This window comes from Telmatherina bonti, assembly GCF_933228915.1.
Source record: "Telmatherina bonti genome assembly, chromosome: 10".
Classification (NCBI taxonomy): Eukaryota; Metazoa; Chordata; class Actinopteri; order Atheriniformes; family Telmatherinidae; genus Telmatherina; species Telmatherina bonti.
Window position 1 is genome coordinate 21,284,822 of NC_136628.1, and position 15,733 is coordinate 21,300,554.

Below are 15,733 nucleotides of genomic sequence, written 5' to 3' on the forward strand. Positions count from 1 at the left end.
TATGATACTAGTTAAAACATTTGAGTTTTCACATATATTAAAATTGTTTGATTTGCAAGATCTTAAAGGAATAATCATTTCAGATCTCTCATGTTTGAGTGTGTAACATCAGAGAGCATTATAATATAACTTTTGAGTCCTGCAGAATTCCATAGAAGTTACCATGTGTGTCATTAATCATTTCATAGCTCTGAAACTTCTGTGTAAAAAGGATGAAGCAAAAACAGGCCTGTTATGTGATGTTACCAGGTTTTTCAGCATATTTTCCTTTATAAACTGGAAAAGGTGAATAACGTATCATTTAGATGCATTTGTTTCTGGGATGCAGCTTTGCTACTAGATACTGTACCAATATAACACCACCACTTTTTGCAACTCAAAGCCAGCAATACACTGACAGAGCCACAGCACATTCAGTGTTGTGGTTTAAAAGGGAGAATTACATAAATAATTTAACTTCAATATTTAGACCTTCAGTGTGTCTTTATTCATTGCTCAGATCTAAAGCAGAGACATCAATCTGCTTACAGATGATGAATGAAAATGTCAGCAGCTTTAGTATCATTATCTCGCTGCAGCCAGAATGCAGAGAGCATCAATGGCAATCGTCACACAGTAACACAATCTGACCGGAGCTCTGCTCATGAGGACATCCTGAAGGACACCAACTCTCACAAGCAAACAAAAAGAGTTTTATCCTTGCCTAATTAAAACAGCTACAAACACTGTTGTCAACGGTAACTCTTGTACTAAATTATGTGTTTTATTTTGCATTTGGAGAATTCTGATATTCACCTGTTGCTGCCCTTAAAGGTGAGAGAGACAAATCAGCAAGAGGATGAAAGCATGACTTGTGTTGTGCATGCTGCCCTTTTGCCACCTCTTGCCCGTGTTGTTTCATCTCCTCTCCCCATCAGGAGCTATTTTAAAATATTCTAGTTTTAAACTTGTGTGTTCTTCCTCCTCCTGCTCTGAACTTTAACAGTGTTTTGACTTCTTTTGGAGAAATAGTAAACCCATAACATTCTTGACCTGTTCGAAATATTGTCACCAGTGAAGTTAGAATCAACACAGTAATTTAAAACACATAGAAATTTAGGCTAAAGTTTACTTATAATTTCAATATTACTAAATAAAGATAAGGAGTGAAAATCAGTCAGAAAGACAGCAGATAAGAAAGTGTTAAGGAAGGTCATTAAGAAGTAAATCAATCCAAACCAGTACCAATACTGTCAGGACACGAATGCCCTCCAACTCCCAGATTTGACCACATAAATGCAGTGACATTTCACACAGTAAAGACGAATAAATAGTTTATAAATGACTCAAGTCAGAGGTTTTATAGTTACATTTTTCTCGGTAGGCTAGTGTAGATTTTAAGAGAAGTGGACCAAGTCTTTCTTAATCTCTTCAAGTAATGAGTTTTCTATTTTTTGCTATTCAGATTAATTCTGGAATTGGACTCAGTCCAGTGTAATAGCATTTGGTTGCCTCTAATCCCCTAACCCCATAATTCTTAATCAAAACCAAAGGCTGCATTTTTTTTTCTTTTTTTTATCATTATCTAATCCATCATGAATCAGGCCATGGATTACAGCTCTGACCTTGGCATTCTGCTCAGCTTAGCAAGACTCATGTCCTTATTTAGAGGAATGACTTTACCTGACAAGCGTTGTCATTTTTCTGTGTTCACCTGCTGTAGCCCTTTATTGGACACTCACTGATATACTGGGAACTCAACCAAACAACAGAGAGGTATTGTCATAATGGACAATATTAACTTTGATACTTTTTTCTAAAATAACTAAAGTTATACCGTAGTATGTGGTCAGTTGGCTGCTTACATTTTTTCTTATTTTGATGGTGAACATCAGTCTTAGTGAAGTAGCTGGGATGCCTCTTCATGGACTAGCATGTAGAGGTTTTTGTATGTCCAATGAAGTGTACAAATATGGTCAGCCACTCAATAAAGGGTTAACATCCTTCATGCATTCATGCAGCGAAACTCTTTTTCTCAATGATCGTGAAACATAAAGACCTCCCTTGTTGTGTTGCTGTAGAGGTAAAAGATAGATGGGGACAGATAAAAGGATAGTGGTGTGCTGTCAATCAGATGACCAGAGATTATTCCGGCACATCTCTTGCACACTTGAAGAGAAAGAAACTGAAAACAAAACCCCCAAAGGAAACAGAAAAACAGGCAATTTAAAAAGCCTGATGTTGGTTTCATAAAAATGTCACAAATGGGAAGTATTTTCACTTTGTGGGGCTCATTTGGAAAAGGTCAACAAAGCAAAGAAATAGCTCAGCAAGGTAACATTCAGATTTAATAAATTCAGCCACCATACTGGATAAAACAAGTCCCCGTTTTAAAAATGTATTGTATAGCAAATGCTTGTTTCTAATAAATCCATCAAATCTGTCACCTTGAGTTTGTGCATTGCTCCACGAAGCTCTCAAGTGTACAAACAACTACAGAGGAATTAAATTTAAACTATGACTGCAGCCTGAAAGAATGGCAGACATCTAAGTGTGTCCCATCCATCACAATGAAATGAACAGTCCCAGAGGCTGATAAGGCAGATCTGTGTCAACAGCCTGTCAATGAAGACAAACGAGGAGGAGGAGGAGGACTGTAAGAGGTGCAGAGCATCTTTTATCTGCCTCCCTTTGTCTGCTTCACTCTGTGTGTGTCTTCCTCTCTCTTTTGCCATCAGAGTCTTGGTTGTACATAATTTAGGGCAAATGCTGTCATCTGCTGGTATGCAGGTGAAATGATCTTATCTGGCTGTAACCTGGATAAATGGCTGTAAATTTAGAAGATGGGTTGGATCAAAATGCAGTCTTCTAGTTAAATCCTGCACACAAGACATTTTTAAACAATGTTGGACAAATATGTATGCATGCATGTTTTTCTTTGATAATGCTGTTCACATTTTATAGGAAAAGATGAGCATTAAAAAGATGGAGAATGTGTTCTCCTGCAAAACGACTTAATCCTTCTGTTTATCTGTAAATTAAAGTCACAGAATTTTCTATGAATACACTGGAAAGCTAAATGTCATCCTAGGATATAAGAGAATAAAACCCCCAATATCTGATCATAAAGGACATACATGTCATGTTAAAGGATCTTTCCTGAACTGTTATATTGTTCTTCTGTACTGTGAGTCAGATGTAGTGGTTTCACTCAGCTCTCTCTTCCCCCATTAAAAATTTATCATTTTGTGTTTCATTGCATAAACACTGACTGCCATTTTTTATCTTAAATAAATCAGTGGTGTAGCTATTCACATAGTGGCCCCTGCCCATCACAATGCAATATAATGTTCAAATTGCTTTTCTTTGGATTTTTATTATCCACATTTCCATTACTACCATCATCCTTTTCTATCATTTCAAATGGGCAAATTTTTAACTAAATATCCAGTAATTAGTTTAAATATAATAACATAAGAAAGATGTATGATTCAGCACACTAAGTGGGGATATGTGAAACTTTTATATTATTTTGTAATAATTCTATGTAGCGATTGGATGACATCAAGTAGGTGAACCATTTTATTCCTTAACAACGTACTGTGAATTGGTCCTGCTTATTTGTTTGGGCTGTTTTATGTTAGCCAAGCAGGAAACTTCATTTGCAAATGTAGCAATGGAATGCTGATGTTTAAAAGAAAGAAAAAGGAAAATGAAAAAGGTTTTGTATGTCGTGTGTATATAAACAATCAACAAGCAAACCCCCATTTTCAGACTAAAGATTTTTCCTCTGAATGTCATGACGCTGCAATCAACAGGGTTTTTGTGTCTATGTAAGAACACTCCTGATCACTAATGAATGTGCTTAGTGAAGAATTATCTGCTTTTATAATGGCCTAGTTCTATTTTTGAAGTAGCATTCCTAGAAAATATAATTTTAAGTATTTTCTTAGAATGTCATTACAGTGAATAACTTGTTGTACGAGGAAAGAGAATGAATGCAGCCTCTGGGCTTTTCTCTTCTATAATTCTTTTTTTTTTTCCTAATAAGCCATTGGTGGATATGCTAACAATTCTAGGACTGCTGAAACATTCATTTCAACCACCTTTATTGTTGAGGGAAGTCATATTATCATGAAGTATTATTTTTATTAAGGGTAATATCTGTATCGGTGACACCAAGGTCTTCAGTCCCTGAGGCAGCCATAATATTTGCACTTCCATGCTTCATGTTGAGTCTTCTCATAACAAGCTGCCTCTTGTCACCATCCACATGTCTACAACTGCTTGAGAAACCTATATCTTCGGTTTATGTTACATACTACAAAAAGCCTGTTTTTAGAAAATATTTTTCAGGCACACTTCACATGCAGATCAGATATATTATCTTTTTCTGACCATGGATCTAAAAGTTTGACACAGAAAGCTGCAAAAGTAAGCTGTCCGTTGTTTGAAATCTATGCCTCTTTATTCTGCGGTGACTTATTCTAAATAAGTTGGGGATCTTTTAGATGCTAAAGGATTTAGATAGCTTTTTAAATCTTGGCATGAAGTCACCTCACAAAGAGAAAACCAAGGCACAGATGTCAGATATTTAAATAACACTGGTTCCACCTGTCATTTTGTAAGTGGACTCTAATCATTGTTACCTAATCTGGAACCCCTGATTATAATTGTATTGATTTGACAGTGAGATAAATGAAGGCCATAGGAAGCCAGTGGTAAATTTATTTGAGCTGCTTATATCACATGTAGCCAGTCAATAGGTGCTCATTTAAAGAAGAATAAATATTCGATTTTTCATAAATGTTGTAATGTAATTAGAAAAAAAAATACTGCTTATTTTCCCATGACACTACAGAACAGCTCAGGGCGTGCTGGACAGTTATTTGAGGACAGTGATCAAACATCTAATACAACTATATATATAAGGCAGATATCCATGTGAACAGTGTGGACTTAAGTAGCCCATGCAGGGTGCACGGTGTCTGGCATTTCCGTCGTTCAAACAAATAACATCCCACTACGTTGTGCAGTATTGCGTAGTGGGTTGTTCATGTTAGTCAAGAGGGGGTCCTGCTTTCTTCCACAAGGTAAACATGAGATGCTCATTCTGACAAACTGCATCATTGCACAGCTATTGCGAAGTCAAGGACCATCCCAACGGCGTGACCACGCCACTCATAACAGTGCTGAAGCTGTGGGCATTTTTGCGGGCTAAAGTCATGTCATCTGAGACATTTAATTGGCCCAGGGCCGCCACGGGGGACAGCGGACGACATTCCTCCACCGCCCTCCTGCGCCCTGTGTTTTACTCTCCTCCGCATGGCTGCAGTCTGTGGATTACACGTGCGTCCTGCGCAAAGTTGAGCTGCTGGAGTCTTACCTTACATTGCAGGCACCACTGAACTGGACGTCTTTGTTTTAGATCGCGTATATTTTACTGTACTATAGACATTAAAGTATAAAGATAAAAGTACAACTCGGCTCTTGAAGGGGATTGTGCAGGAGCGCAAAGGCTTCCACGCGACTTTTCTGGCTCTGGAGAGACGTCAACAGTGGTCCAATAGGAAACGGAAATCACTCAGCACTGAGGACGTACTGTACCTTACACGAATTTGTACTTGTTTCGACGGAAATTTCTGACTTGGGTTCGTGCTGCTTCAGGTAACAACGACCTGTTGGCACCAACCGCTTTATTTTCATTTACCCTTCCAGCGCATGAATACGATTGCGCAGACGTTACTCTCCATCATGTGCCTGCAATATACACACAGCTAAACTATTTCACTGACGCCTACTAATGTTGTCATATTTCTGATGAATTCCCACTGAGATGAGAGAATTGAACAGAAGTGCCCGTTTTGTGTAGAAGGTCGTTAGGTCACAGAGTTTAGCAGGGTTAAAGCAGGCAAATGCCCTGATATAAAAAGCTTGTACCTTCACTTAAGGGGAGCATGCAAAATCCAGCCTTCAGAGCCAGTCTGTCAAGACTCTAATTATTTGATCCCACTGCAACTCTTTAATGTAGAGCTATAATGAAACTGACGGCTGTGCGGCTAGCCTAAATGTGAGTAGGCTATATCTAAAGACTCTTAAATACACACTCGGTTTCATCACATGCCTTATCATACTGTCTGCAGGCTGCCATTCCTATTCAACACAACACCTGCTGAGTTCAATGTTAAAATTATATGTAGTTTGTTGGAATAAGATAGATAGATAGACAGATAGATAGATAGATAGATAGATAGATAGATAGATAGATAGATAGATTGAACAGTGATAAACTGTAGAATCTTTAGTTCTAGAAAGTACAGTGGTCAGTGAGAAAATGGGGGAAAAAGTGAAGAAAAAGAAAACATAATAAGAATAAATAGATATGATGAAACACAACAACAAAAGCAAGCTGATATTTTAAAATATGTTTGAATGTTTTTGTTTTTGTTCATTTTATATTGCAAAAAATGTATTTAATGTAAACATGTAAATTGTTATATTTAAGATATCAGGGAATAACTTAACTCCTTTAAGCCCAGTTCCAATTATTTAGGCTTCTTCACGAAAATGACACACAGACAGACATAAAGTGTTTGTATCTTTGCAACCAAGTACTGCATATATATACATACTTTTGGATTCATAGTAAAGGAAAAACATGCTAGATTTGTTCAAACATGGTACATTTCCTTATATTTGTTATCGGTGAGGAATAAATTAAGATGGCACACAGCCAATTAAAAATTGATGTTTCCAAGTGTTTCGGCACAGTTTGGCACCATCTTTTCTTAAAATCCCCCAACTGGGCAGCCTCAGGTTGTCGAAGTCATGCCAATCAATTAATAGGAAGTCAAAACCTGTTTTAAATATCTCTTTTTTACGTTCCAAATTCATTGCTTTTCTTTCTGAGGTCCTTTGCGGTATACTAACTCCACTTTTTCATCCATATGGCTTCATGAAGGAATAAATGATCACCTCAACCAGAAGAGTGTCTCCTGATAAATCTGAAGTCAGAATCGCCTTCAGCCTTGATGACACGTCAGGTAAATGCACACATACAGAACATACTGTGCACATACACACACATAAACACCAACATACTTTCACACACTAATCCTGTGTTCCAGGATCTCAAAATGATGGTAACAACTTATTTCGAGTTTAGTCCCGCCTATTACTCAACTGATCATTTAACACCAGATGAAGCGTACTCTCAGTGCACTTCCAGTATGTGTGGAACATGTGTATGACATTCTTCTAACCAAAACAGACACAGGCACAATCTGGGCTCAGCAACACCCCCCGCGCTCACACACCCGTTCATATTAACTGTGGTCATTCTTCTACACTGTAACTGAGACAGGTGCTTTCACTATTCCCTTATGACCACAGCATATGAAAAACAAACGTGCATATGTGCAGCCGGCAAAATGCCGATGTATAAGCCAACTCAAATGCTCTTTAATCATCAATCAAAACATGTTTCAGTTGTCTTAATTGCTCACTAACTAACACAAACAAACACTCAAGTATCCATCGTAATGGGCTGAGTGCTGTCTGTCAAGATGTTTTACAGCAGAGGGGTCAGGCACTGGGACAGCAGCTGCAGCTTTGCAATGGCAGAGTCAGGTTACTCCTCTAATACTAACAGTGTCACTGTTCAGCTTTTAGAACACTGGCCTATATTTATAAGCAGTTAACGCTTCCAGTGCTGCACCACCCCATCTCTGATCGCCACTCTTTCTCTTAAGAAGTCACACGATGGGCTAAAACAGAGAGAGCACCGTCAAATCTGAATCAAGGAGGCTGTTTTTAGCTCCATCTTTGAATCTATTGATTACTAATTTCCCCAATAACTTCACTTCTGATTATTACTATAGTCTGCAAAGTGCCAGCAAAAAAAAAAAAATTTAATTTTAGCTATCGCTCCAGAGCTGTTTAGGCACTATCTGATCCCCACCTCTGAAATCTAATCTGGATTTTCCCTTGATGATCCTGTTGTTGTCTCTTTGAACTCATGTCTCTCAGCATGGGAGCTGAGAGCTTTGCTTCTTCTGGGATCATCCTTCATGACTTCATGCCTGGCATAGTTATAACCCCACACTGTGTCAATCCTAAGTATGAGACCTGTGTTTATTCCACATTATAATTGGCCCCATGGCTGAAGGCTGGCCCACTAATACTCCTGCTTTTAGAAGGTTGCGTCATCTCAGGATTCTCCACATGTTCCACAACTCCAGAAGGACATTACTGGCAAGGCAGAGGCGGGTGCAGACAACCTGTCTGTTTGTGTCTGTCTGAATCCCTCTCTGTCTATACATCTGGTTTGGCTGTTTCTTTTTTTCCCACAGTTTGTCTGTGTACTTGGTTGTTGTCCCTTTGTATTATTATCCTACATGTCTTTCAGCCTGATTAGTCATTAATACTGTCCAGTGAGAGGACACGGCTCACTTAAAAGTGCAACATTGTGTTGCTAAGTTGTGGTGTTTAGAAGAGGCCTTATTGTGTTTAATTATGGGCTATTTTATGAGCGAGGAAGAAGTATCAAAGTAACAGGAGAAAAAAATCAGGTGGTTGTACATCAGGTGCATGCAGCAAATATATATTTTCCAAATTTTCTTCTATGAAATAAATGTTCACTGAAAAGACTAAGAAGCTGAGCTGAGCTTCATTGCACGTTTCAAAAAGGGCAGGAGTGCTTTCTAATGTTAAGTGCTGTTACTTTATTATGTTGTTTGAATTAAACAGCATGAAGTTTAATCTTATAATCAGAAACAATATTTTAACCTTCAGGATTAATGAATACTTTATATTGTCCATAAAATGTAAAAAAAAAAAAAGTCAAACTTTTTTGTATTGATGGTTTTATTTCTCTCAATGCATGTTGCAAACAATGCAAGATTTTTTTCCCTGAACACACTCTCCATCCCAACTCATGGCATGCATCATATGTCGCTTGGTCAAGCAAAGTATTTGTCGGATTTCGTAGCACCAGGCATAATTTATAATCATATTAAAGACACAAAAGGAAGTATCTCATTTTGAAGCGATTTTAGCATACCAACCAGTAGCTAACATCAACAGACAAATGTCTTCTTATAGTGCTGCTTTTAAGTCCTGATACTTAAAGTAATGGAGGGAAGGAGGAGGATGAAACATCTGATAACCAAAGGTTGGAGTTCAACCTTGGTAATGCTGTACCACAGATTATTTTTCATATTTACCTACTTTTTTTTAACTCCTTTTATGCCGCTAATGTAGTTATCTGCTGCTCATTGAAAAGTATGTGGTTAAAGCTATTATGACATCATGGTAAAGCATTCAAATACAAAAAAAAAAACATATCTAATGGAAAATTTCAATGTACAATGACATTTTCTGCATTGCTATGGTGACATTTCCTTTTAATGTCACATTAACAGTTTGGAAAACCCTGAACATTGTAATCTATTTCTTTTTCCTCTTTTACTTTAATGTGAGTGCAAATGTTGTAAGCAACTCTGTATTTGTACTAATCTCTACTTCCATTATTGACATACAAAACAATATACTGCTCAAAATGATTTGTCATTCACTGCCCTCAGTATTATTGTTTAAATAACCAAAACTAAGGGAATAATGTGTCTTGTTTTTATAGATGTAAAAGATGTGGAGGACATTTCAAAGACCTTCCCAGATCTTGAGCAACGTTTACAGGTACACAATACTGCTGTAACTCACCAAACTGAACACGATGAATACATAACTTGTCTGGAGCAGAACACATAGAGGGCCAGAATTATTACTTTGCTTTATCTTCATGACAATTTTAAGGCGCTGATTTTCATATTTCTTGTCATAAAACGTTGGTACATTTTATTCTTGTATGAATATAATTAGACTCTACACTGTTTTGTTTAGATTTTTTCTTAACTCACTGAAAATATTAACATTTGCCTCTTAACTGATGATGAAGAAAGGATAAATAATAGATAATAGATGAATAAGTACTTTAATAACAATAAAATAAAATTGATATCAACAGTTATTTACTTAAATAAATGAAACTGTAGTTTTATGGTTCATTGTGTCCATGGTGAATTCTAAGGGGAAAAAAGTCTTTAGATCATAAATCTTCATTTTCATTTCTTGCTTTCAGTCGGTCTAAGTGTTGTCAGGGATTTTTTAATGACCCCCAGGGTCACATAAACTAAACTTTAGTTTATAGCTCATAAAGTACAAATTACTATGGGAAATCAGAAACAGATTGTTGTTTGTGAAGTGAGTAAATGTGTTGCTGATCATAGGCAGGCAGGACAGCCATAAGGCAATGATTAAATGGAATAGAAGATTTATTTGTCATTTTGGAAAATTACTGAATTTGTTTATCAATTGCTTGTGTGACATTTTGGTGATGCTAAGTGATCAGACACTAATCAGTATTTGCCAACATGACAAAAGAAAGAACTTTCGTTCTAGAAGAATTCTGTAAAATTCTCTTTAAAAGAAATCATTTTTCAGAAAACTAACAGATCCAGATATGTATGTTGGATCATGGGGGTTTGGTCATTACCTTAAAATTCTCATGAAGAACCATCCTTGTTTCATACATTTGTCTTTGGTTCTTGCAGCCAGTGCCACCTTGTGTGTCTGTAAGAGAGAGTGTTCAGGTGTACAAGGAACACTGCAGGATGGCAAGAGAGTTCCACCAGGTCAAACACGAGATTGCTGTGCTTGAGGAACGCAAGTAAGAACTTATTTCCATATTGATTAAAGTACCTCATAAAACTTGCTGTGGCTGAATGCCTGAGTCCAAAAGACAGATTCTCGGGTCAAGTTTCAGGTGGAAGGGCGTTAAGTCTAGTTGAGATTTGGACTTTGACTGTGCCATTGCAGCATCTTCCTTCATCAATATCTTGCATGACTCAATACAGTTCAGTGTGATTACATAGCAATATTTCTTAACAAATCAACTCATGGCACTTGAAAGAGAAAGTTCAAGCAAGTCCAATCTGATACAGTGTAATTTCATATACACTGTAATCTATCCTAATTATAATTTATATCTGTGCAATTCATTATAATTCAATGCAGTCAAGTTCATTAACTATACTCACAATTTAATTTCATCTAACTTGGCTGAAACTGTCGAAGCTGTCAGACAGATGCCTCACTTATGACTCTAGTATACCTTGTGTCCCTGTGCTGTAACGCCAGTCCAAATCATCAGCCCTCCACCACCGTGCTTGACAGTTGGTGTTTGTTGTGATATGAGTCGTTTGGTTTTTGGGACACATAAGGATGTGCATTATGGACAACAAATATTTCTGCTTTGGTGTCATCTGTCTGAAAGACATTTTCCAGAAATCTTGTGGTTTGTTTAGATGCAACTTTACAAACCAAAGCTATACCGCCATGTTCTAGAAAGTGTTTTTTTCTGTTTTTCTTACGTGTGAACTTTAACATTTCATACACTAATCGCAGCCTGTAAAGTATGAGTTTCTTTAGCTAATTTCATTTTTTTAGAGAGGGACAGAGTATGTTAAAAAACTGCAAATGTAAATATGCAAGATTATAGCAAAGATAATAGTTGTAGCTCTGAGTTTTTTCTTCTCATTACACCGTCTGACTTTGAGGAGAAATATAAGGCATCCACACCCAGAAAGAACAGTGGTATGAAAATGAGCTCTTAACCCTTCCCAAATGGATATGCAGTAAGGGTTGCTTCCCAAAGATCCTTGCTCATGCCTAAGAGGTGATCATGTGTGCTAATGATCAGTAAAGTGCATCCGATTCAGTGCAACTGGTTGCTTAGCTTCCTATTTACATGTGAATGTGTGTAAATGCCTGCATTAGAAATTTTGCACTATGTAGAACCAAGTTCAAATTAAAGACCATTTATAAGTGTGTATGCAATTAAACAAAAAAAAAAAAGTCGAGGAAAACATCAGGGAAAATTATGAGAATAAGAATGAAAAGGAGATTAATAGAAAGTATGATTCGGTAGACTTAAACAGACACTGTAAATGTAAATCTTTCAAGAACTACTATAATAAAATTCAGGACACAAGTGGGACTGCAAGGCATTTTGGATCACAGTCCACTAGATGGCTTTTTTTTTTTTTTTTTTTTTAAAGTGCCTGGATCAGTCTGCAGATGATCTACACACAGCATTTTTCTTAAGATGACATTTAAATAGATACATTTTTTTAAAGTTTGCATAAGTTTTCTAATAATTCTTATTACTTTTATATCAGAAGAGTTTAAGCCTGTGCGAAGCATAAAATGATCACGTCCTTGGAAGTGGATTTTTGTCGCTTGGTTAATTTGCTAAATTAATGATAATTTCTGGAAAATATTAAGTATTAGCTGGGATTAATTACTGTATTAATTGTGATGCATATCACGTTAAACTGGATAGGAATTACTGTTAGCCTTAATACACACATGCACCATGTGTGCTTTTACATAAACAGCCATGTATGATACCCAGACACTGTCCCCTGTGTCCTTAGCAGCTGTGGGTAGTCTTAGCAGTGGGTTTTTCAAGGCTCTTGCTGTTAACACACACACAGAGACACACACACACAAAACCTACACTACTTCATGGTTCCTAAATAGCAAAGAGCAGGCAGACTGTTGGGATGAGTGTGGCCTTGAGTCTAGATAAGAGCATGATGAGTCAGGCAGCTACACAGTCCTGGTTGGGCTTGCTATGACACCCATGAAACACGCACAAAGCTGGATTTACAGTAAACTGAAACTAAACTGGAGATTTGAAAGCGATCCAAAAAGATGCAAGATTTAACTGATTCGTAAACTTTTCATACAGTAAAAAAGCAATTGATATTGTCTCATCTTCTCTTTTCTGTCTCCACCATTGACAGACATGTCAAACAGTACTGTGTAAGCTCAGTTTTTTTTTTTTCCATATTTAAGACACAGAGTAAAGTTTTGCAGAATGACTGCAGGGATAGTTCTTTGCACACACTGATAAGGGATTTTCCAGAAATCACTTTTAGTTTTGATCTCTGTAAAACAAGAACACACAAAAGCATTCTATTTTTACTAAATTTTATGGATTTTACAGATGCCTGCCTGCATTTAAAGTGGTTGGATGGAAAAAAGGAAACTGGTCAAATTTCATCCTCCAAATTTCTGACAAAAATCCAAGATAAAATCTCAGTGGTTATACACCTAAATTTGACACATATATGCACTGCAGTACAGCTACTATAGTGGTCAAGACATTTTTTCTGTTGCTCTCTCCTTTTTATTTATTTGTTTATTTTTTACTTTTCTGTGCATTAGTGTGTAAAAACTTTCTAACTCAGAGTATGAACAAGTTGGGCTGATATCAGCCTTGAGGCATAGGGGTGGATCTGTAATTGTATTGGCAGCTACATCACATAATTCTCTTGATATTTTTTTTTTTACAGTACTTTGTAGTAAGGTTAATTTCCCAAACAAATATTTGCCCAGTGTTGGTGAGAAGCACTGCAGCAATGTAAAACATTTAGAATTGACCTCACCATAATCAAAGACTAATTCGATATATAATAAGAAATATAAGAATATGTTATTTGACTTGAGATTTTCATTTTACATTTAGTTGTCACCACGCTGACATTCTCAGGTGTAAAGCCATCATACACAGTACACATGCGTATACACGTGCATGTGCTTAAAATTACTTTCAAAGTCCAAAGGCCGGTGGCCATAAGAAGTCAGGTCATCACTGTCTAAACTGGCTGTGGAGTATTTGTGCCCTGAGTTCTGAACAAGGCAAATCACAATGATTTGCTAAACCTGTGGTGGCATGCCCATGTGCCATTCCCTGCGTGGATTTCAGAAAATGTCCAGTGTGTAAATACTGAGGAATTTATGCTACAGAAAGAAAATGTGTCTCAGACCTTATCAAATCTCCCTCAAAGATGTTTCCCTTTGTGAAGAAGGTGTGGTCCTAAAATTAACAAATACTTTTATCATCAATAGTCTTTTCTCTTGAAGACCATCATACCTGCATGTTTCTGTATGAACACTATGCACACAGAGATCTGTCACGTTTGCTGAAATTATGCAGCACATTGAGGTTAGCTTTGCAAATGAAGCAGTAATTTGATATATATTATTTTTAAATGGTAATCCGACTATGCTACAAAGAGCTTTGCTAAGAAAAGAAAAGGTTCAGAAAGATGACAGTAATTAATAACTATAGACATGATCTAAAAAAGCTAAAATACATAACAAAGACATTTTCCAAAGCCTTTCATAAAATCTTTTTAGAACATTTTTTCCAAAGCTGCCAGAGGCTTGGTGTTTTTATTTGGTAAGTTTAGATATAAATGACCTAATCCACCTTTTATTGCCAACTGAAACAGGAATAATATGTAGCAGAGTGCTAATAAGGGCAATGGATCTTAGTGACTAGTGGAGCACATACCAAGTAAATAAGTCTGAGAAGCATTTTGGTGTGAGGCCATTTAAGGCATTGAAGATTAATCTGTTTTTAATGTTTGCCAGGCAAAACCATAAAGGTTAGATAAATAAATGAGCATAAAGATTTTAAAAGCAATATAAAATCTAACAGGAAGAAAGCAAAAGAAAGCAAGCATAACTGGATCATGTGGCTCAGTGGCATTAATGAGCAGTACCAGTATTATAGACCATTTGAAGACCTGAGGACTGTGAATACCAGTTTATTAATAGCTTAGCTATTAATTAATAGCTATTAATAGCCCCAATAGCTTTGGGGCCAAGTGGCAACTATGATAAGCATTTTACCCATCTCAACTCTTTCTGTGTGTTTGTATAGTTTGCTTGGTTGTTTTGGTTTCCTACCACATTCTAGACACAAAACAATCAACACTGTAAATTGCTTAACCGTCCAAATGAGAGTCGTTTTTCAATCCTCCTCCTTTCTGGGAATGCTGAGAATTTCCCTACCTCAAACTTTTGAGTGCAGGAAAAGTTCTCATCTTGTCAGTGAGACCTAAATACCTGAAAAATGATCAGCATTTAAAATCTTTGTCCTGCTCATTCATACAGACGTAAGTTGCTGGCAGAGCTGGTGGAGGATGAAAAGGTTGCCATGGAGATTGCTCGTCTAGAAGAAGAGTTTCGATGTCTAACAGAGGAGAACTGCACCTTGCTGACTGTCCACAACGAGCGTACCAAGCAGCTGGAGAGGCTCTGTCTGACCAATCAAACAAGGCAAGACTCCTCGTGACCTTTGACCTCCCAGCACCTGAGACCACCAGACTTCGAGTTAACACCAGGCCAGCAACCAGAAGTAATGGATCAGCTCATGCTCCTTCTTTACAGTCTTTAAATCTGCTAATTACACAGAGAGGAGCTGTTTTTCTTCATGTCTTGAGTCATTTGCTTAAATCACATATTATCATCAGGATGAAGATTTTATTGTGATTCTACTAAGCAATACCACAACGCTGCTTTTCTGGGTGCTGTTTTCTATCTACATGCTCTTACAGAACCTTCCTGGTCACTGTTGCAACAACAAGCAGTAAATAATCACATAATGTCAGTTGCTGTGAATGTTACCAGATGGTCTTATATCTGTCTCAGGTCTTGTGGAAACGGTAATCTTTCACATGAGGGATTCAAAGGCGGTGCGACGTGGTCCAAATGTTACACTTTAATGAGTTTTTAACACATGTTCCCTCTCCCAGCACACACAGAATGAGTGTATAATCTCATCTGGGAGTTATAAGAATCATACGGAACGGCAAAAAAACAAAAAGAAAAAAAAAGGAGC

At 37.1% G+C, this 15,733-nt stretch overlaps 1 protein-coding gene across 2 annotated transcripts; it reads left to right on the forward strand.

Annotated features, from left to right (window-relative positions):
• Nucleotides 1-4,955: 4,955 nt before the first annotated feature.
• Nucleotides 4,956-15,733, forward strand: map3k7cl (map3k7 C-terminal like). 2 transcript variants are annotated; one of them, XM_079248044.1, is made up of 5 exons: nucleotides 4,956-5,072; nucleotides 6,941-7,022; nucleotides 9,617-9,675; nucleotides 10,590-10,705; nucleotides 15,007-15,733. In XM_079248044.1, the coding sequence occupies exons 2-5, from the start codon at nucleotides 6,947-6,949 to the stop codon at nucleotides 15,185-15,187; spliced, it is 432 nt and encodes a 143-aa protein (XP_079104170.1). In that variant the 5' UTR covers nucleotides 4,956-5,072; nucleotides 6,941-6,946; the 3' UTR covers nucleotides 15,188-15,733. The 2 variants fall into 2 exon arrangements, with proteins under 2 accessions (XP_079104170.1, XP_079104169.1); XM_079248043.1 differs by lacking the exon at nucleotides 4,956-5,072 and adding an exon at nucleotides 5,340-5,646.